This window comes from Blennius ocellaris (assembly GCF_963422515.1).
Source record: "Blennius ocellaris genome assembly, chromosome: 4".
NCBI classification, from domain to species: domain Eukaryota; kingdom Metazoa; phylum Chordata; class Actinopteri; order Blenniiformes; family Blenniidae; genus Blennius; species Blennius ocellaris.
This window is the reverse complement of record NC_137653.1, coordinates 4,928,660-4,951,702: the sequence shown is the minus strand read 5'-3', so window position 1 is coordinate 4,951,702 and position 23,043 is coordinate 4,928,660. Positions and strand designations below refer to the sequence as shown.

The window sequence follows — 23,043 nt, the reverse complement described above, 5'->3', positions numbered from 1 at the left end:
ACTTTCGGTGAAACCACAGCCAGAAGCTCGCGTTTCACTTCATATTATTTTGGAGACACGAAAAGGAAACGCCCTGTAAGAAAGTTTCAAAGAAGAGAAGGAGGAAGTACCTAAAAAGAAAGTTAAGATATCCACACCGAGGACTATGAGCAGAAACGGGCAGTATTTTGTTTTGTTACTTCAGTTGAGACGATCACTTTCAGGTGACTAGGCCCTTTTTGTTTTTTTGTGCCGTGCTCACTTGTAATTAAACTTTTAAAGAGTCCCTGTACACCGAAACTAATGCTTCATTATCGTTTTTACCTTTCTCTCTTTTTTTTCTTTTTTTTAATCTCGTACTTGCAGAGTATGACACTGGTTTGACTCATGTAATTGCTGTTCTCGGGTGATTTCTGCTTTATGATGTCAAACAGAGCTCCAGCTTGCACCTCTGATTCTTCCACTCCACAGCAGCAGCAAATGTCCAAACTGTGGAGATCTAGATAGAAGCTTTAAGCGCCTCCTTGTCCTTCTACGTTTGTTTGTAGATATATGTAAAAAAAACCAAACAGGTCTCCACTGCACTCCATTATCGTGTGTCGTCGTGTTTGTCCAGCCCATTTAGAGCATCAGAGGCACCAGGTGCAGTTCCACATGCAAAACATGTGCATTTCACGGTGGATCAGGTTAAAGGACAAACATTCTATACACAGTCACAGTGTTGAGAGCTCTCCCATGACGCTGTCGCCTGAAACATCAATGCGGATCACTCATCCACTTATCAGGGCTTGTCACCTCATAAGAATTTCACAAGTTCTGTGTAGTTATAGTGTCAAACAATACAAATATTTCTCATTTTTCCGTTGCAGCTTTCAGGGTTACAGCGAAAGACGATTCTAAAAACAACTTGATCTCAAAGCCGTGGACTTTGTGGGAGGGGGGAATCGTACAGCCCATAGAAAAGACTATGCAAACACTCAGGCAGGATTCAAACTGGAGATGTCTTTTTTTCTGTGAGGCAATATAAGGTTCTAATAAATGGATCCTGTTATACAGGATTGTGATCCAGTGAGCAAATGTCAGTTTTGTGCCAACAGTCGAAAGAGAAAAAACAAACGAGAAAAACCCTGAACGTGTTCTGTGTTTTGCACAGCAGGTCATCATCCTTCACTTTGAATTACAAAACCAAGTCCATTAAGTCATATTAGAGCATTCATGATTTGATTAATGTCACATTGACAAAGCAGCAAAGAGGGACTTGTTCTTATAGGATTACAGTTAAATGACATAATTGAAGGGCAGTTTGAAAGATGTATGAAAATATCAATAAAGTCATGACATGTTTACCTGATGAAAATAGGTTGTAATTCAATGAATGATAGACGGTATTTTAAAACCTATAATCTATTTCAAGGGTTCAATCAAAAAAAATACAACCTTTTTCAATTGATTTGTTGATTTTAACTACATTTTGGAGTAAATAAAAAAGAGATTGATGCATTGTTGGACAACAAAGTCCATGAAAGTTTGACTATTTATAGAACTTTGTCAAATTACATTAAGCACAACTGCCATCACATATTGACTATATGTGATGAGAGGGTCAGATGTCGCTATATGAATCCGGCCACATAAACTTGATTGGATTTGAAGAAAATGTATTTACAATATATGACGTTGATTTCTGAACCTTATCTTAGGTATTGAACGATTTTACGTTTCTTATTTTCTCTATCAGAAAGCCAAAATAACTCCGATAGACCTTTTGTTTAAAAAGGCCGTGATGCCTTGGTGTAACCCGAACATGTGTCCGCCGCTTTTATTTTGGAGAACAAAGGCGCAGAGCGCGTTGAGCCGGGGCCTGAAAGCTGAGCCGCGTCTCTGTTATCTGTTACTGTCACTTGCATTAATTCATTTAGCGCGAACCCCTCCAAGCGCGTTTTCTCCTTTGGCTCCGACATTGTGCCAGACATCACTAACAGATAAACCCTCAGATGCCCTTTCTTGTCTGGAGCACAATGCACAACAACAACAACAACAACAACAAGCAACAAAGCACAACCTGACCTGTGTAATCAGTTTGAAACATCCTTTCTGTGCTCTGGACACACAATGTTTTTTGTCTTCCCGTGTCAGATACAAAGAAAAAAGAAAAAAAGAAACTCCTGCGATCTCTCAGGTGTCTTGACACGTTCAGATTTGTCATAATGTGACCTCATTTGATTCCTGAGACACTTAAAGGAACACAAATTAAAAGAAACATGAATAGGAGAAGTGAGGACTTCCCCACTGATCAATGATGGATTTACTTCACTCTGAATTGCACATTTACCACAAACTCTCGCTGTATCTCAGCAGTTGGTTTAAAAAAAATAAATCACTTTCAGTTATTTTGAAAACATCTCGAGAGTTGAGAGTGAGTCAGACGTGAAGCGGGCACACGCTCCACCTCCAGATGTGGGGAAGTAGAGCAGTTGACGTTTCTCAAGAAGACCGCGTTACGTTAGTAGAAATCACTTAGTTTATTTCCTGGATGCCTTTCCTGTCTTCTGTTTAGTGGAACGTGTGAGTGAAGTAAGAGATGATCACCTTGTAAAGTCACCCAACCAAAAACCCCACAAAAAAATAAACCAACCGGAAAACAAAACAAGAGCGAGACGTTCATGAGCCAGATTGGTTTTTAAACCACATTTATGGTTTTGTGGGTTTGATTACACAAGTCGCAGATGTGTGTAACTTTGGATTTGCGACACGAACGCAAACATTCTCATTAAGTCAGAAGACTTAACAATGACTTATAATGAACTCGAACCAAACAAAAAGGACAAACGTATTCAAAACCATATTCTGCAGGGATAAAAGAAGAGATGACCACTTTTTGTCTTTTTCAAAACAGCATGACCTTTGATGTATGTGACTTTGATGTGAGTTTCTATAACCTTGTGACACTTCAGGACAGAGAACAAAACAAAGTACAAAACATGGTGCGGGGATCAATGAGAAAACTACCAATAAATATAAATAAACAACTTAATTCTCATACCGGAAGTGATTTCAATAAATCTATTAGAATTTAAGTTTATTTTGTTCCCAGTCACTCATTCTTCTGCAAAAGCATTGTGGGAGATTTGAATACTTTGTCATTTAAATAATAGAGAAATGCAAAATCTTGAGAAAATGATTTTGATGTAAGGTATTTCACTTGTCTGAAAAGGAGACGGAATAAATGCACTCCTATCTGATGTTGTTCTTTGAGTCGTTAATTAGAAGATAATAATATGGTGTGATATCTTGAACAGAAATACTGTTTGTGAGATAACGGTGCGGCTCTTGTTTAACATAGTGAGTTGATTTGATTTGATTCTATTCTATTCTATTCTATTCTATTCTATTCTATTCTATTCTATTCTATTACGCTTGGCAAGAGCGGAGGCATTTTGAACTCCAGAAGCAATACAATACACAGAAATAAAAATGAGGAAGTAAACCAGCCAAACAAAGTAACCGGTGTAGTAGCATTTCTGTCATTTGTGTTTTTTCAAGTTTTTCTGAGGATCACTCTTTCCTCCTGTTTCCACTCCTCCGTTGTGGAACAATGGAGTTCATCGGTGTGTTTATTCTGCATTTGGGAAGTTCCTCCGGTTATTTATAACAGAGTGCAGACGGTGACTGACATTGTGTTGTATTATTCACCAAAGACACATTTTATTTTAATAAAGAACAGACAATAATCATATAATTTAATTTCAAGACAGATTACTAAAACTACACAAAAGCAGGACAATACAACAACAACAAAAATGTACTTTTCAATTCAGTTTTTGATTGCTTACAATTGAGTAGGAAAGTATCTGGTCTTTTCTGGGAGTGCAACTGAAAATGATCTAGAACAATTAGTCATTTTTCTCGTTGGTAGCCAAAGAGTCAGAAACACAATCCTGTGTTTGCCTCTGAGAGTCCTTTGTTTCACATGTGATAATTACAGCAATGCAAACACAAAAATGTTGATTGAAAATTTTTCTCGACACTCAAATGTCATATAAAAATCCCAAGAATGATGAAATTTATTTTTGAAGTTGTGCGGACGAGATTTGGTCTTGAGCTGTATAATGTATATGTATAATGTATAATTCTATTTACACTAGTTTACTTGCCTGAAGGTTGAATTAGAAAGAAACGCATCTCATACCAGCGTTTGTGTTTGACATACTTGTTATGCCAAAGAAGTTATCAGAACATCTTGTTCCTCTTTTCAAAGACAACCGTGTGGACCTGTGACCTGAACGGTTGGTTGTCATTGTGGGTCTTTGTGAAACTTTTGTTTCACATTTCACAAGCTAAGCTCAGCATATAGATATTTCCAAAGGTATTGACAAAGGTCGAGACAGACTGAGAAACTATGCAGCCTTGGCTCTGACTGAATAATCAGGTTTTCCCTCATATCTTTCAATTATGATGAGTTTTTTAATCTGTTGTTTTTTTTTTAATAGTAGCTCACTTGTGGAAAAATCATTGTGTTCATTACAACTGCTTGCAGCTTAATTGTATTTATGGTTGATAACTAATGTCTGTGTCTGATTTAAATCATTAGGGTTTTTTTCAGACATTTGATTACACGTAGGACAGATAAAACAATACACAAAAGCTTGAAAAAAGAAAAAAATTATATGTGGCTATATATGCTTTTTGTTTATAATATTACTTGCTTGGAAAGGACAAGAAAGAAATGCGCTCCAACAGGTTTTGTTCTTTCATTGTGTCAAACAACCTGGTCAACCTGTTTCTTTTGGTTGACAGTTTAAATAAACACAATTACCTGTCAGGAACGGTTTTCATCGTGACAAAAATTTGTGAAGACTTCAGTTTTAGACTTTACAATTACAACACTACAATCAGACATCGGATGCCAATGATCAAGACAGAATTGTAGAATTGTCCATCATTGAAAACAAGCAACTCTGACAAATCATTTTCTTTCCATATTTTGATATTTTGATCAGTTTTTTTTTTTTTAAAGTTATGTAAAAAGTTTGTATGTATGTGGCCACCATTAAAGGAAAGAAGCTCATCTCACTAAAAACGGGACTCAAATAAACCAAAAAGAAAGTTTATTCTTGGCCACGCCCCCTCGGCTCGAGACCCCTCCACCTTGTGGGCGGGGTCTTCTGCGCTGTGGGCGTGGCCTTCGCTCTGCATCATCCGCCTCCTCGTCCTCCTCCTCCAGTCTTCAGCCCGCAGCCTCACAAAGAGAAGAAGAATAAACCATCCGGCCTGCTACTCCTCCTCCTCCTCCTCCGCCGCTGCTCCTCCATGTAAGTCCTCCTCTGCTTCCTCCTAACGGTGTTTCGTGCCCTTTCGCCGGCTTTTAACCCGCCTCAGTGCGCGTGCCGGCCCGGGGCTTCTCCTCGCGCCTCCCCGCGGTGTGTCTCCGTGCGGGACCGTGTGAGAAACTTCGGAGCTCCAACAAAAAAAAAGAAAAAAAACTTCGCTAAGTTCACACTTAACTTTATTCTAGTTACGCGTAACGCTTGTTCATATCGTTGTCATGACGCAGTTTATTTGCGTGTGTGTTGTCTGGTGAAATAAATGTGAGTCGGATAAACTAGGAGGAGGTTAGAGCTCGTAACGGGGGCCGAGAGGGGAGAAGTGTTTCCACAGTTTCTCTTCTCTCCAGCTGCTCTCTGTATTATCAGCCTGTCAGTGTCCTGGAGCCAGCTTTTTTATCCTGGAGCCAGCTTTATCCAGGAGCCAGCTTTTTATCCTGGAACCAGCTTGAATTCTGTCTGTCAGTGCCCTGGAACCAGCTTGAATTCTGTCTGTCAGTGTCCTGGAACCAGCTTTATCCTGGAGCCAGCTTTAATTCTGTCAGTGCCCTGGAACCAGCTTTATCCTGGAGCCAGCTTTATCCTGGAACCAGCTTTATCCTAGAACCAGCTTTAATTCTGTCAGTGCCCTGGAACCAGCTTTACTTCTGTCTGTCAGTGTCCCTCCTGGAACCAGCTTAATCCTGGAACCAGCTTTATCCTGGAGCCAGTTTTATCCTGCCTGGAACCAGCTTTAATTCTATCTGTCAGTGTCCTGGAACCAGCTTTATCCATTAACCAGCTTTGCTTCTGTCTGTCAGTGTTCCTCCTGGAACCAGCTTTAATTTGGCCAGTGTCCTGGAACCGGCTTTATCCTGGAACCAGCTTTATCCTGGAACCAGCTTTGTCCTGGAACCAGCTGTACCCCTTCCTCCGGTGGGATCCGCCGCAGACAGTCCAGCCCATAAAACCTGTTTAGTGTGCGGCTGGCTCCCTCTGAGATCTGTTTCTCATTATACTCCCTGTAATATCCGTTAGCTGGCAGCTCAGCGCCTCAAACTTGGGCAAGCAGTTTCTGGTAAAAGTCTGTTTTATTTCACTTCAGGCTGCTGTTGGTGCTGCAATATCAAAGTATGTTCTCTGTGGCATGCAGATATACTTTTTGATGCGGAGGCTGTGTTCGTATCGCGTCTTTCATTCACTTCAGTGCGTTTTAAAGTGCTTCACACGCAATGAACCAAATCAAAACAAGTCTGAAGTTTAATATGTGTTTCAGAATACAAATGAATATGTTTAATGTTAATAATGCAGCACAATATGTCTATTAAAACAGAGTATAGTACATGTTAATATGCATCTTAGTGTTTGTCTTGTTTTCCCCGTTCCAAAGAAATGTAAAATCGAAAATGTCTTTGTTGTGCTGGATCACGGTGAGATTGCACAGAAGCACATAATGATGCACCCGCAATCATCCCGGAGTGCTGGAAGTGCAAAACACAGAGCGATGACAGTGAATAACAGCTTTGCTCTCGTTTATGCACACTTTAAAAAACTTCCACTGCACGACACAGTTTTTGTGACCTAAAGGAGAGTCGTGCTCGCAACCCGACTCCTCCGGGGGACAACATGTCATCTTGGGTGTCAAGCGTTGAATGAATAACTTTAGTATCGTTTCATATCTGCGTGGATATGAAATTACACCTACTGGGTTTAATTATTATACCTTCCTGGCTGATTTTGGCGATGGACTGATGTTGTGTGATGTTTTGCACCATCTGTGTTTCATCTGGTTCCAATTTTGGGGAACTTCTAGCAAATACAGAATTTCATACTTAAAGTACCATATATCATTGTTTTCGTAGATTAATGATAAGTAAATATGTCAGCCCTGCAACAGTCGTGCTAAAGAATACAGTATGTATATGAATGACAGAACTCATAAATAAAAATACTGCATATTGTAGTCTGGGGATGATGATGGAGAAAATTTCCCCCCTGACATGTGCTGTCAAAATAGTTTTTTAATTTCTGAAACTCTGCAGACAGATTATCTGCATTCTTGTCGGAGACGCTTTTTCTCGTGTGGCGCCGAGTGATGGGGGAGTGAAATATTTCGTCTCACACGTCTGTCCACAATTTTTTCACAAGTTCACATTGGGGCTGGGCGATATGGACTAAATTAAAAAAAAAAAATTGGGGTTTCAATTCAATTTAAAAAAAAAAAATTTATTCTCAATGCGCTTAAAATGACTGCAGCCATCATGTATATTGTCAAAAGTGCACCTTTATGGCTGTGCTTGTCCTCGGAGCTAAAATGCATATGAACAACCACAATCAGGCTTCGTCATTCAACAAATTAAAGCTTTGAACCAGATTTAAGCAAAAGTGCAACAGCAACTATGGAAACCCACTGGAATTTGCAAAATGAAAAATCTTTTTTAGCTCCAAATTCGATTAAATTGATTTTTTTTTTTTTTTTTTGCCCAGCCCTCGTTCACATAGATACTGATACTCTTGCCCACTTGTTGAGAAACAGTGGGGGGGGGAAAAATCACCATATATTATGTTTCGTTGCTTTTCTTTTTGTTTTTCTCCCACTGTAGCTCGTATTGGTCTTTCTAATGAGAGGTTTACACTCCACGACAACATAACCTACCATTTAAGAATAACTGGCCCAAACTATATGTTTACACATATAGGCTACGGCACGAAGTCGGTCGTTAGTAAATATATATGTTTTCCATTGGAGGGTGACGAGTATTTTAGGTTTCAGCTATAGGAACCTATGACTGAATGCAGCCTCATTTCCACTGAATGTATATTTGCCGTCCTGTGTGTAGCAGGAGTCCATTAAAAAAAAAACCAGTGTCAGTCTGCCAAATGGACTTTCATCCCTGCATATAAATCTGATATTGTGGCTGTAATTACCTTCCTTGACATTTTTTTTTTTAATCTCTTCATGACATCGTTTCAAGTCGGGACATTCAACCAGGAAATGCAATCCAGGTACTGAAAGAGCATGCGAAGTACTGAAACACAGGCTTTTTATTGGCTTTATTGCTGATCACCGCACGGTGTTGCAAAATGAATGAAAGAAAGTTGGACCTCCTCCCATCTATACCCTCAGTACTTACACTTCCCTGTGTGTCTCTACCCAGATGTACTGCACAATGCCACATGCAGCACAAAGACAGATTACCAGTGCAATGCTGCAGCCTGTTGGACCCTGGCAGGCCTACACCTCCTCCTCCCGCTTTGCTCTCTGGTTTGAGGACGTATGTATTTTATGGTGGTATTCAACACCACTGCGGGGTGTTTGGTCTACCTTAGAATCCCCCCCGGCTTGTTTACAGTTTGGTCTGTCGGGAGGGGAGTCCACTACCTTATTATCACCGTAGTCCTCATCTGGCAGCCTGTCGTTATCTCGCTGTACCACTCCCTCTTTGTGGCATCAGCGATTTCCTGAGACGCTCAAATTTTTTGTGTGTCAGTTTAACTGCAGACGGAGCGGAATTTAATCTCTCCTCTCGCGGCTTCCCACAGATACCCCTTTGTTCAGGTGTACAGTAGCAGAATGACAATATGAATACTAATATTCTGTAAACGTTAATCTAAAGTAGTTAATCGTAAAAACGCTTACTACTACTACTGCTACTACGGTTAATGATGGTAATAATAATATCTTTCTTATATTTGTTCACAGTTTTCCATATTGTCTATAGAATATTCTCTCCTGTTTCATATATATTTCACTTCCTATTTTTTAAATGCTCCGTCCGCATTTTTAGAAAATGACAAAATATCTTCCTTATTTTCACAACTATCTATTATTCACTATAAATAAGTCTTTAGGTGTAATAACTGTTACTTTATTCTGCATTTCTTTTCAACTTTCATTTACAGCTGTGTGAGAAAACATTGAGAAATATCAACAGATTTATAATAAAATCTAATATTTTATCTAAAACATCTCCAGAACAACAGTCCACAACTCAGAAGAGTTATGTTAGCATTGTAAGCCCTAAGCCAGGAAATGTTCAGATGGAAGCATTTCTAGATTCCAAATGGACTCAAAATTCTCATTTAATGATTAAATAACTAATTAAATATATATGTTTTCTTTGCCTGCCGTTCCAGGTGTTGTTATCGTCTGTATTGTTAACTCAATATTCTGTCCGGAGTTTGCTTGAAACAATTAGAGTTTCTTTTACTTCTCTTTTTCCATCTATTGATAAATAAAAGTACTGGCAGTTTACCGGCCAGCGATTTGTTATGAGGTTTGACCGAAGCGACGGTAAATTACAAGAGAGAAATATCTTTGACTATTTCACTGCGGCCGTCAGTCAAGATGTCTTTTAAAAGGATCCAATTATGAACTGGGAGCACATTTATTTTGAAAAAAAACAAACTTTAATATGTCATATATATATCTATTTTTCAAGCAAAAATAACCAGTTCATTTTCTAATTATTTCACTCTTAACATGTTTTTTGGTATTGATATAGAAAGGGTGCTGTCTCTCAGTGTTGTTGTTTTTTGTTTGTTTTCCCCTTTATGAGACCCTGTAATGTTCCTAAATCGTTTCTGTATGGGTTTGTTACAGTAGTTCCTCTCATTTCCCTGTGTAATTGTGATATTTATGTTTACGTGACAGCGGAAACAGGACATCGAAACCGGCGTAATTATAGATGGAGATGCAGGTTGTGTCGTCTGTGACTCAGTATTTTAAGTAATTACAGAGGCTGCCTCTAAATCTGAGCTACAGACATAGATTGTTAGCGGATTGCTCTCTCTCTCTCTCTCTCTCTCTCTCTCTCTCTCTGTCTGTCTGTCTGTCTGTCTGTCTGTCTGTCTGTCTTCCCTTCAAATTGTATTTCTATGGGACACATTCCCTATCCGAGTCTATATATAAAAAAAAAACCAGGAAAATCTGAGACAGCCAACCCTCAAGGACGGTTATTAAATAAAGGACTGTACTATTTGACTAATAAAGCATAACTGTAAAATTACACAGCTCCTACTGTGAGTCAGTGCCAGTTGACAGGAAGCGTCTCAGCCGTTGCTGATGTCAGTGTTTAAAGCGACTGCAGAGGTTGTGTGTGTGGTTATTACTGTTGTGGATGCTCAGTCCCGTTAACGCTCTACTAATATGGACGCATCCCTTCCTCGTGAGGGCGGAAGTCGAGATAATTGTGTATATTCCAGTCCCGGCTACTAGAAACTGCAGTTAACAGTAATAACATTGTTTGATTCCAGACACATGATGCTGCCTTCAAACAAAGTTTTTTTTTTTTTTTTTTTTGCTGTCCCTCCCTGTTGAATTCCGAATCCTGCTTTGCCAGTGTGCAGTGAGTCGCCGTGTCCCGTCAATTTAGCTTGTGAGCGTTTGGTTCATATTGTGACCCGGGAGGGTAAAATGAAGCTGGACAGGCTGCACTGCAAACTTAATAAGCTAATAGCTTCCCCTGTTTGCACTCCGTGACTCTGCTCCGTCAAAGCTGCCAACACTTGCTGCTGGGAGCTAAATCTACAGTACAGCTGTGTTATCAAGGGGGGGTGGGGGGGAATCTAAACTTTAAAGCCCCACATTTCTCAGATTATCAATGCTGTATGCCACTCACGCTACAGGGGCGACATAGTTTCATGTAGTCGCGTACAGGAGTCCCACAGTGAAGCAGCTGCTGCTCTCTCAGGCCGGCGGAGTCATTTTTAACCTCTGTGGAAACGCAGATAACTGACCGGGGGAGTCTTCGGCCTCCAGGGAAAGTTTACTTTAAAGGACATTTGCTCCAGTGAGTTTGTGGGAAAAGTGATAAGAAAAAAGGGATCCAACCGTTAGAAGAGTGGAAGGAAAGTTGGGAGAGTTTTTGTTTTCTTTGACTATTGATTCATGTTCACTTCTGGACTGAGAGAATTACAGGAAAAGTGTCTGCAGCGCTGCAGTTTTCTTTAATGTCATTTCCTGTCTCTGCTTTCAAAGTGAGAAAACTTGAAAAAGCGTGGCTGCGTCGCTGTGGGTGGGCCGACGTGACAGAACTGTACCGGCGGCAGAATTCCGTTTTACAGTTTGTCTCGGCGACGTGAGCGGGGCATCGCTCTTCTTCTGTGGTGCCGGTTGTTTTCCAGGCCGTCGCAGCTGCTTTCCATCGCGGTGTCAACACTGGGGTCAGAGGTCACGGGGGGGGGGGGGGGGTGGAAGAGGGTGGTCACAGAGTTTTCTCAGCACAGGAAACCACGAGACCTTCAACCTCGTCACCACCACCCCCTCCTCCTCCTCCTCCTCCTCCTCCTCCTCCTCCAGACCCTAAAATAACATCCAGTCTGTGACTCAGCTGACAGTCATTAACTCTTCGCTGTCCTGCCGGCTCCGTGTCTGAGGCGGAGCCTTTATGGGCCTTTTAAGTTAGACGTTTCCTTTGCTCTCATGACGATAACGGGGTCTCCAATCAGGTCTTTGCACGTCGTGCGCGTCGAAGACTTCAATCGGGGAAAGTAAGAGCGAAGCAGAGACGTTTGCAGAATTGAAGGTTTAAATGTCATCGGAATGCTCTTTGGTCCTTTTCAGACATGATTATGATGTCACCTGACTGGGAATCTGAAGCTCAGTCAGAATCGGACTCCTCGCCAAGTCGTTGTAACGGCCAAAGGAAATATTTTCGTTGTTGTTGCTCAGTGAACTCGAGTGTAAAACAGAATGTAAACAACAGTAAATGAATACAAACGTCCCCACCAGAACATTTGCAGTTTTCAGGTGACTCGTCTATGTGCACGTCCGTAATGCGCCTTGCCTTTGGCTGCACTCGGCGCCTGAACCTGCTGCCATAGTTACTTAATTTATCTCAAACTAATGATTTCTTTCAGGGGCACATTTGGGCGCAATCGGGAGTCGTCACCTCATCTCACCTTTTCCTTGCAGTCCTTTGAACGAGTTGTGTTTGAGCTTGAAAAATTCCCGATTGCTATTTGACGAGGGCCTCGCATGGAGAAGGGACGGCGCTCTGGATTTCAATGGGACTTATAAACCGTTGGATAAAGGGAAGTGAAGGGATAAAGAGAGGCTTTGGGTCTTTTTGTGTGGAGTTTGCTTGTTCCGTCCTTGTACGCCGCTTTTTTCCCACAGTCCAAAAAACGTGCCTTTGACGTTAATTAGTGACTCTGAAAAGTCCTCGGAGGTGCGAATGAGCGCGTTTCATAAACCCCGACGCGCAGGGAGAACATGCAGGTTCCACACAGGTGAGATTACAACCATTACAACCCCCCCACCCCCCCCCCCCTTAATGTAGATATAAAAAACGTGTATGCATTTTTCCATCCACCAAAATCTATCAACCGTATAAACCTCTCACCTTGTGTACATTTCAGATTCTGGGGCCTCATCAGTCCTCTATATTACAGAAACTTGAGAAATTACAAGCATACGACTTGATTTCACTGATTTGACCTGCCGTGATCCCACCGATCAATATTGATCGACGGATTTCTGCCACCGTTTGGTTCAGCCTGAAATGTTCAGCCGACCGGTCTCTCCACCCCTTAAAGCCCTTTGTACCGGGACAAGTTTGCACAGTCAATATGGCACAGAGTTTGAGCCCTGAGCTAACATGCTAAATACAAAAGCTAATCCGGTAGCTTAGGAACTTTCTCTTGTTGAGAGTGTGCTGCGTTTCCCCGCCTGAGGACAGTGCAAATAACTATAACGCTTACGTGTCAGTGCATTGATCTGAAGGGAAGAAAAAAAAAGTATCTGTCCTGACCTGTCTGATCTGGCTTGGAGCTGTGTGTGGGAAAAAAAACAGTAATCTCTGTGTTTTTTTCCAAGAAGAATAACACCTTTAAGACTGGAATTCAATTTTTTTTTTTATAAAATGCATATTTTGTAAATCGGCGCAGTAATTTCATTAAAACTCATTTTATTATATTTAATCGTGTGACAGGGAAATGTCTTAATAGACAAAAAAAAAAACAACAGTAGTAAGTGGACAAGAATTGGAGTAATTGTTTTTAAATCTGTAAAGCACTTTGTGTTACATGACATGTATGAAAAGCGCTATACAAATAAATTTCTTCTTCTTCTTAATATAAAAGTAAATACATAAACACATTCAATACAGACTTAAACTAATGCATGCCTTACCGCGTTGCTCAATATTGATTCTTATTGGAGAGGGGTTGTTTATTCACCTATTTGATGATGAATTGACAGTTTTGTTGATAAATTTAAATTGTGAATGAAAAAGAATACATGTAAAACTCACTTTTGTCATCCAAGTGGTAAAACACCTGAAAGTTGCCCCGAAGTGCAGGACCTGTTTACATCTCGTCTGCTGCCTCGTACCTTTGCTTTTTGTACGACACAGCGCACATTTAAAGGAGCTTTAGTGGTGCTTGTAGAGGCAAAAGTAATACTATTAGCACTGTGTGTGTGAATGCTTGTATTAATCACTTTGTGGGGACGTAAATCTGATTACATGGACACATTGTGGGAACTCGCCTCCCTTTTTTTGGCTTGAAAAGCCAGTCCGCATACTGTAAATCATCAAATTGAGGGAACAAGACTTGGCTCAAAATTTGGATGAGGGTTAGAAAAAGAAGAAAGGGGAAAAAAACAACAACAAAGAAAACAGGTTGTGATTGTCGTAAATCTCCAGGAATTAAATGAATGTCACGAAGTGTGAAATAAAATGCCATAGCTGTGAGTTACACAGCAGTCGAGAAACAAATAGAAATGTTCGGCACAGTTGACAGGTCAGAACACACACGCACATGCACACACACACACACACACACACACACGCACACACACACACACACACGGGGCACAAGTTCAGCTACAAGCAGAGTGTAGGGCTGAAACAGGAGAAGCTGAACTGAATCCAGATCTGATTGGTATTCAGGGCCCGAGTCTACAGGGAGACATTCCTGCAGGAGGGGAGGAGGTGGAGGGGAGGGGAGGAGGTGGAGGGGAGGAGAGAGAGGAGATGGAGGGGAGGAGAGAGAGGAGATGGAGGGGAAGTGTTGTGGGTGAAGGAAGTGGGAGGAAATGGGTGACCGTTTCTCAATAGCAATCCAGGGCTGGACTTCTTCAACTTCCCCCCTTTGTTTTGTTTCCGAAGGTCAAGGACCGGGTGTTGGATGTTGTTGTGGATGATGTCACTGTGCCTGACATCATCGCCTGCGCGATGACATCAGCAGCAACATGTCCGCCGTCATCGCGTCGGCCTTGTCGTCATCCAGTGGAACAAATTGAAGATTTTAAATTGTGTCTGAGGTTGATGAGTTTAACTTTGCTGACATTGATATTCAGCGAAAGTTGATTGATAAACACATATTTCCAATATTCAGGTGAAAGATGTGCAAATATAGTGAGTGTGAATATGTCCAATAACAAAATACAACCAAGAAAGTCTTGCTAAATATAATTTGAAGCGCAATAGAAGCCAGTCATACCAGCCTACAACACATATCTTTGGAATAAGTTAAAATAACCTTTTCATTCCAATCCCCATTTCCATTCGTCGTTGTTTGACATGAACGTTCATGACGTTGTTGCCTCCTTCTTGTTTTTTTCACCTCAGACTCCCTCTCGGCCGGTCGGACCGCGGCGCTCCGGCTTCATGGAGGTGAAGCAGAGCCGGGTGACGACGGAGGAGCTGACAATGTCCAGATGACGACAAATTCCAACGTTCCAAAAAATGCCGACTTAATCCGATCGAGTGACAGCTCAGTGACACGCCCGCGCAGCCATGCTGCCGAGGAAGAAACTGTGGGTTGTCGTGGTGATCGCCGTCATCGTCATCCTCATGCTCGCCAGTCAGGGAATCCACAAGAGACATTTCCAGCTGCTGTCGGCCCCGCCGAACAGCCGGACCACGGCCGCAAGCAGGGAGGCAGGTGAGGAGGCAGCTTGCTTAATGGGTGTTCAGGAGCACCGACAAAAATACATTTTTCAATACATTACAGTCATTCCAATGTGCTTTTATAGAGAAAATAGAAAAGCCCAACATATCCACATGAGCAAGCAGGTGTGTTTGCGACTGTGGAAAGGAAAAACTCCCCCAACAAGGAGAAAGCTTTGCAGAAACCAGAGTCAGAGGTGGCGGCATTCTGCGGACCGGTTGGGGTGAAAGGATAGAGGAGAGGAGAGGAGAGGAGAGGAAAGACAGAGATAGACTGGGTGGGGAGATACATACAATACCCTTATTGGTGCTACATACATTTTTTTTTTTCATTATAACACAATAATCACAGTGATCCAAATATTTTCCAACTGCCATGAGATTAAACCAGCCTGAGCAATAACAGAGCAAAAACCAAAATAATCACAACAATGATAGCAAAGACATAAACAAAAGGACACAAAACAAACAACAACAACAACAACATCATGATTTTGATAATTGACAGAACAATAGCAGAAAATAAGAAAAATCAGCAGTAAATCTCATCAATGAGGAGTGGAAGTGTGTGCGTGTGCGTGCGTGTGTGTGTGGTTTGTCCTCTGGATGTGAATGGAACTGTTGTGGGGGGGCCCGCAGTACCATCCCGGGGGCCGAGGCCACCAGGAGAGCACCGATACTCCCATACTAACGCATCAGCAGTTGCCAGTGGATGTAATATTACAGTTTTAGTTTATATAAAAGACACTACGAGAAGTTTATGTGCCGCGTTTTCTTTATTTTCAATGTTTGCCATTCAGATTAAATGAGAGTTTTTGGGGAAGGGGGCAAAAATTTAATGCAAATTGGTCGAATTTGCAAAAAAAACATTAAAGAAGAGGCCAGGGAACAAACGTCGAGGAGTGATTTCAGATTTCAGGTTTCAGCTCCCGTTGCAGCTTGGGGTTAGAAGTCATGCTATGGCTGTGCATCATGAATATGCTCAAGCTCCCATGATGCACTGCTTCATGACGCTCACTCTGTTTGCTTCCAGTTGTCCGAGCCACAGCGTCTCGTCCTCACCAGATCCACGAACTGACGCCCGGTCCTCCCAACGCCATCCTGGCTGAGGCCAAGGAGAAGCCTGAGGGTGATGAAGAGAAGAAGAAGAAGGAGGAGCTTAAAGAGAACAAGCAGAGGTGATACACTGATCATCCTGCACTGTGTGTAACGGGATTCCCTGTTCAGTCTTGACTTCCCCCTTGTGCTTTGTTGTTTCAGGCCCTGCAGTTGTTCCGAATCCTGTATTTCTGACCTGGACGGTTCGAGCTGGTTCAGTCAGCACTACGATGCCAAGCAGCAGCCCATTCTCCAGGAAAAAGACAACAAATTTGACCCCGACGCAATTGCATGGTGGCTGGTGAGCTCAAAAAAAAACAGCAGGCTTTCATATATTCCTTTGAGTGAAGAAATCATCCCAAGACTCGTCAAATTAAATAATTTTCAGCCATTTTCAATGTTTTGAAAATCAAAAAAGTTTCCATATTAAAATGCACAAATGAGTATCGATTCATCAGACTGAGGTCAAACGTCAAAATCAAATGATGACAACGGATTCAGTTTGGAATCAATCGGTGTGAATTGGAAGTTTTGAGTAAAGATCAACATATTCAGAGTTCAGACTCTAATCCGGTTTGGAGTCTGGAATAGGATCGTTCTCTCGCTCTGCTTAAAGGAATTTCTGTAAAGCTATTCTATTGTATTCTATTCAATTCTATTCTATTGTATCCTATTCTATTACATTACATTACATTATATTATAACTATGCAGTTTGCACTTTAAAAGTAATTTTTAAAGTGAGAAGAATCCTTTGAAAAAGCAGTGTTGGCAGTTCGTGCCACTGTTAAATACAGAAGGAGCTCAAAGAGAATAACAACAGTGGAAAAGATGGATCGAAACAAAAACAAAATGAAACATATATGGAGTAAAAGCTGCAACAAGATGCATTGAGGCTGAAAATGACAAACGCAATCACTGCTTTTTATTCATACTTCCACACACAGTTCAGCGCCAAGCGTTGGGGAATTGTCACTTAGCGGGAATAGTAAAGCTGTATGTCACAGCTGGTTCTGGCAGCTGATCAATATTGACAACACATCAGCTGTGATCAGCTGGAACCTTAATTATTCCAATGAAGTGCTTAACAGCTGATCCCATGTGAGGGTTGCACCCCGTCTGTCTCCTGCTAAACCTTCAGCCATTACAAATACATTACATGAACAGTTTTCCACTGCTCTTTTATTTTTCTATCCAGTTAATCAACCTAAAGGTTTTGACTGCAAAGTCCCAAAACCCCCCCGACGTTACAGTTGGAGCTAATAAATCCTTGGGTCTCAGTCGATATTGATGCTCTAACTGTTGAGTAAATCACTGAGAATGGTTTTGAATGCCGTTCTTACCCTGCTCAGTAAATGGACGTGGTTGAAAAACAACAAAGTGTGAGTCATCTCACAAGTAAATGGTTGCACGCTGCACACGTCGGCGTGAAGAAATGGCGTTCTTGCATCTTGACGAGCGCGGAAACGAAACTTCACAAACTTAGCGGTGCTTCTGTAAATGCAAATTCGGATTTTCAGATTGTTTCAGATGTTTGTCCCAGTGTAAGCTGTCAGCGGTCTGCATGAGCAGACAAACGTCTACGCATTCTTTTTTTTTTCTTTTTCCCTTCCCCTGTGCTTTTATAGATGAAGTCTTTCTGCAGAGACCATTAGCAGATTAAAATAAAGGTGGGGCAGGAGAACGGAGGGGGGGCAGTAATGCTGCCATTATCATCAGTCAGCTGCACAGTCCAGAGTTTATACTGTGTTTGTGTGTAAAATAGAAATAATAATAATTAAAAAAAAGAACCTCTGAAGATGCATACTGCAGCTATACTATAATATAATGATACGTTAGGATACATTTGATGAGCTGGTTCTCAAATAATGATTCATAAATCTTTATGATCCATTGCAGTTTGTCTTACACTTTAATATTGTTGATTATATCTGTCTATAAACTTAGTTTGAGTGTTTTTCTCGGTGGAGAGCCTTCATGTGTTTGTCAACTTTCTCTTTGTGCTTATTGTCTTCTGTTTTGCACAAGTTAAATAAATCACATAAACAGGTGTAAATGCACAAACCTTTCAGAGTTTAGGGGAAATCTCCCTCGTCTTTTATAAACGCCTGATCCGATTTGCCACGAACGGATCACTGCTGTCATGTGATGAATTATTATCGCTTTATGCTGTTTATATGATCAGACGAATAATCTGATGACTGTAGAAAAAGGGAAATAATTAAGTTTTTAAAGCAAATGTGTCAAAGGATATTCACGCTCAAAGGGGTCAAAGAAAACCACTAATTGTAATGAACTAAATTAAAGAAAAGGTTTGAAATCGCTTTGTTTTTTTTGGGGGGGGGGGGAGCTGCACGATCGGAACCAAAACCTTTTAGAGACTTAAACCTTCTGCCGTGTGCTCCTCTTCAGAGTCTGCAGCGCTCCCGTAACGACCAAACCTTAGAGCAAATGATGTCCGAGATGTTTAAAGTCATTTCCCCGCCCACCGTGGACCACAGGCCCCTCCCCTCTCGCTGCCGGCGCTGCGCCGTGGTCGGCAACTCTGGCAACCTGCGGCAATCCGGACACGGCGACCAGATCAACTCGCACGACACCGTGATCCGGTATGTATCTGTACACACACACACACACACACACACAGGGTCTTAACCCCCCACCTTTTCCCCTCGTCTTCAGAATGAACAAGGCGGTGACTCGAGGGTTTGAGAAGGACGTGGGGAACCGCACGACGCATCACTTCCTGTACCCGGAGAGCGCGGTGGACATCGAGCACGGCGTCAGCCTCGTGCTGCTGCCGTTCAAACTCCGAGACCTGGAGTGGCTGACGAGTGCGCTGTCGACCGGCCAGGTCAAAATGTGAGACGTGTACATATATATATGTGCGTGTTTAGGCCGATCGAGCATTTTGGACAGGCAGTCAAAGTGTGAAAAACAAATAGCACATATTTGAATATACTGATCCTACTGGATCGTATGTACTCGTCCACATAGTTCTCATAATTCCCTTGTTTTGTTTTTCTTCTGTTTGGAAAAAATACTTATAGACAATAGTAATGTTGAATTACAAAATCCTCAACATCACTGCAAGTAATTAAAATATGTTTATAAAAAAATACAACATCAAATAGACCAGAGGCAGAACAGATAAAAAAAACACAACAAACATTTTTGTGTTAATTCTCTTTATGTATTGGAAATGAAGGTCTACTGTTAAACCTGCGAGTGTCACAGATGGAAATGAAAATACAGACATTAAACGTTCTGCTGTGTCGGATTTTACATGAATAAAATGTGTGTGTGTGTGTGTGTGTGTGTGTGTGTGTGTGTGTGTGTGTGTGTGTGTGTGTGTGTGTGTGTGTGTGTGTGTGTGTGTGTGTGTGTGTGTGTGTGTGTGTGTGTGTGTGTGTGTGTGTGTGTGTGTGTGTGTGTGTGTGTGCATTCAGGACCTACATGAGAGTCAGAGAGAGAATCAGTGCTGATAAAGACAAGGTACGTTTTCACACTAATTAAAGTTTCAAACTCAAAGACATTTAGCCTTGTTTTTAATTTGCTTCCATCACACCAGTTGTTTTTTTTATTTATTTTTTTAATGATAAATTATTATAACCCCCCCCCCCAAACAAAGTTGTTTGTTTCCAGTTGTTTATTTGTACCTGGCCTGTGTGTGTTTAGGTTCTGGTGGTGAACCCCGTGTTTTTTAAATACGTCCACGATCACTGGACCGAGCATCACGGCCGTTACCCGTCCACCGGCATGATGGCGATGGTCTTTGCTCTTCACATCTGTGACCAGGTGGGCGTTGGGTGAAAAACCTGGAAGAACGAGAGAAAAGAGTATCGAGGGCAATAATTGTCAAAACAATCTATATTCTTGCGCAAGGGCAGAGAACGGAATTCACCTCACAGCTCGTTCATCGATCTGCGAAGTTCTTCCCTCTCTTGCCCAAATTGATTCACACAGTTGAGGCAGATTTCATCCAGAGATACAGCAAGCAGGTTAACTGGTTCTCAGGTGTGTGTGTGTGTGTGTGTGTGTGTGTGTGTGTGTGTGTGTGTGTGTGTGTGTGTGTGTGTGTGTGTGTGTGTGTGTGTGTGTGTGTGTGTGTGTGTGTGTGTGTGTGTGTGTGTGTGTGTGTGTGTGTGTGTGTGTGTGTGTGTGTGTGTGTGTGTGCGCTTCCATGTGATCTGAGAATGTAGGAATGCTATAAGATAAGATGTTCCTCCATGACTCGTGTCCTTGCAGATTTAAAACAGAACAACAGTGATTAAAATAGACATGCATGAATCAACGATAACTTACAAAAGTATTAATTCTCTTTATACAAAGTAGTAATAATTAATATAAAGTACAAATTTACTTAACAGTGGGAGAGTAAAACGCAGTACAACCTCAGTTGATCGCCACACTGTGACGAGCATCTCCGGTCGGCAGCTTCGTGAATTATTCACGCGGCCATTTTGCCTCCCGCCCTGACATCCTGTTGTGTCCCGCCGTCAGGTTTCGGTGTTCGGTTACGGCGCCGACCAGCAGGGGAACTGGCACCACTACTGGGAGGACAACCGCTACGCCGGGGCCTTCAGGAAGACGGGCGTGCACAGCGCCGACTTCGAGACCGAGGTCATCCACCAGCTCGCCAAGGAGGGCAAAGTCAGCCTGCACCTGTGACCGCCGGCGTTTGAACCGACGCGCGTCGCCGCACGCCTCCGGCCGAGTCTGAGCCCAGCCGTGGACGGCGGGACGCACGCTTTTAGAGACTCCGGGAGTAGAATGGGATCCTGCATCGCCCCGTTGTCAATCACCACGTCTGCCTTGAGTCAGACAGCCGCCGTGTTCGCTAGAGGGCGCTGTTGAGGCTGTATGATTATCTCCACCTCACTTGACTTGGTCCTCCCATCTGCTGGGTGAAATTTAAACAATCAAACTTTTTTTTTTTTTTGGGTGGGGTTTGGGGGGGGGGGGGGGGGGGTGGATCTCGACTGACCATCCTACCGTCTGCTGGGACGAACCACAAAGAAAGCTTTGCTCTGATCGGGAAACAACCACAGACTTTTCAAATATTTTTATTGGATTTTATAGACACAGAGTTAACCTCCTTTTTTTGTTTTTTCTTTTCTTTTCTTTTAATTGAAAGCACTTTGCCTTGAAGAAGGAACTGATCGATGAGGCTGCGTCGTCGCTTCGCTGTTCAGCCTCATTGTCGCATTTTGTATCATTTCTAATCCATCCGTTTATTTTAAACGAATCTTTAAAGCTAACCGTCCTGACCTGCAGGAGGCCAACAGACAGGAAAATCTTTTTTTTTTTTTTTTTTTTGGTTTCCTTTTTAGATTATAAGCCAATATTACACTTTGTGTCTCGGCCAAATATGGACGTGGAGGCAGCGAGGAGGCGGAGTCTCTCTGATGGACTTTTAGTCTGCAGGTTTTCAGTTGATTTCATCAAAAAAAAAAAAAAAAGGTAAATTATTAATTTTAACGGTGTGATAGTAATTAATCGGTTTCCTCATCGCTGGTTCAAGTTATAAAAAAAACAAATTTATAGTTGATGTGTGAGAGGGTTCAGACTTTTAGACTTCAGAGATTATGTGTCAGCTTATCACAGCAAGAAAATAAACAATGACCACTTTCGCGAAAAGATGTCTCATATAAGTAGATTTTTTTTTTTGGAAAAGTCTAACCAAAAAAAAAAAAAACCACAAGCGATACTGTGAATGTACAAAGGTGATATCAGATTGTCCATTGCAGTCATCTGAATGTTTAAAGGCTTTGTTTACACTGTGAGGAGCTTCAACACCTTTTCACACTCGAGATGTAAAAAATATTCCCTCCTACTTCAGCGCTAATCTGCTCAATTTTCCCACTTCAAACATTTGTTTTTGTGTCTGAATGCTACGTATCCCAAAAACAACCTGATGTCAGATATTGATAAATGTCTCATAGAACTTTTTTTTTTTTCTTCAAAGATTCAAGCATTCTGTTCAGAAAAAGAATATGATTTACTCTTATGAGGATTCTAATGTCTATGTGGGTCAAATGCAATTTGAAACGTTAACTTTCAATCTTGGAATTGTCTTGTCAGTCAAAAATATTATTTTTGCAGTTGATGAAATGTAGTTACGGTGCCTTTTTAACTAAGAATGGACACGAAGTGCCATCTTACACAATCCACTCACGTCATAATATACTGCTTTGTTTGTGTGTGTGTGTGTGGTGACACACTCGAGTGACACACATTTTAACTATCATCAAACGCAGAAACAAAACAAACAAAAAAAGAGTAAAATACCATGTTTAAAACCATGTTTAAAACAAACTTGTGGAATAATCACGAAATGCTGAATCACTATCTGGATGCTGTTTCCTGCTGCTGTTTGAGTTCCACCACGTTTGTCTGGAATCACGTGGCCTTTTAAATCCACCTGCTGAGTTTCCAGTAGCTTTTGGGTTCATACAAAACATCTGCTGCATGTTTTGGGGTTTGTTTGTTTATTTTTTCTTCCCCTTTCCTGAGATTTTAACACTTCGTTGCCTTGTCTGGAAAAAAACAAACAAACAAACTGGGAAATTATCCAGTTCACAAGATGACAGGAGGGGGGGGGGGTAAACGTGCCATAAACTGGAGTCCAGATGCTTAAATGACGGGAGTAATGAGCTGGATTCAACATCTGGATGCAAGGTCTTTTGAAGTGACGCGCCAGGAGCCTTTTTTTTTTGTTCCTCGCCACACGTCATTGTTTAGTTTGCTGTGACTTTTAAATCCAAAGTTG

At 41.6% G+C, this 23,043-nt stretch overlaps 1 protein-coding gene across 1 annotated transcript; it reads left to right on the top strand.

Annotated features, from left to right (window-relative positions):
- The first annotated feature begins 5,210 nt into the window (after positions 1-5,210).
- On the top strand, positions 5,211-21,183 carry st3gal8 (ST3 beta-galactoside alpha-2,3-sialyltransferase 8). Its single transcript, XM_080495850.1, has 9 exons — positions 5,211-5,291; positions 14,858-15,173; positions 16,212-16,356; positions 16,439-16,577; positions 18,687-18,880; positions 18,954-19,133; positions 19,721-19,766; positions 19,950-20,069; positions 20,775-21,183. Exons 2-9 carry the CDS (start codon positions 15,026-15,028, stop codon positions 20,940-20,942), a joined length of 1,140 nt encoding a protein of 379 aa, XP_080351976.1. The 5' UTR covers positions 5,211-5,291; positions 14,858-15,025; the 3' UTR covers positions 20,943-21,183.
- Positions 21,184-23,043: the final 1,860 nt, after the last annotated feature.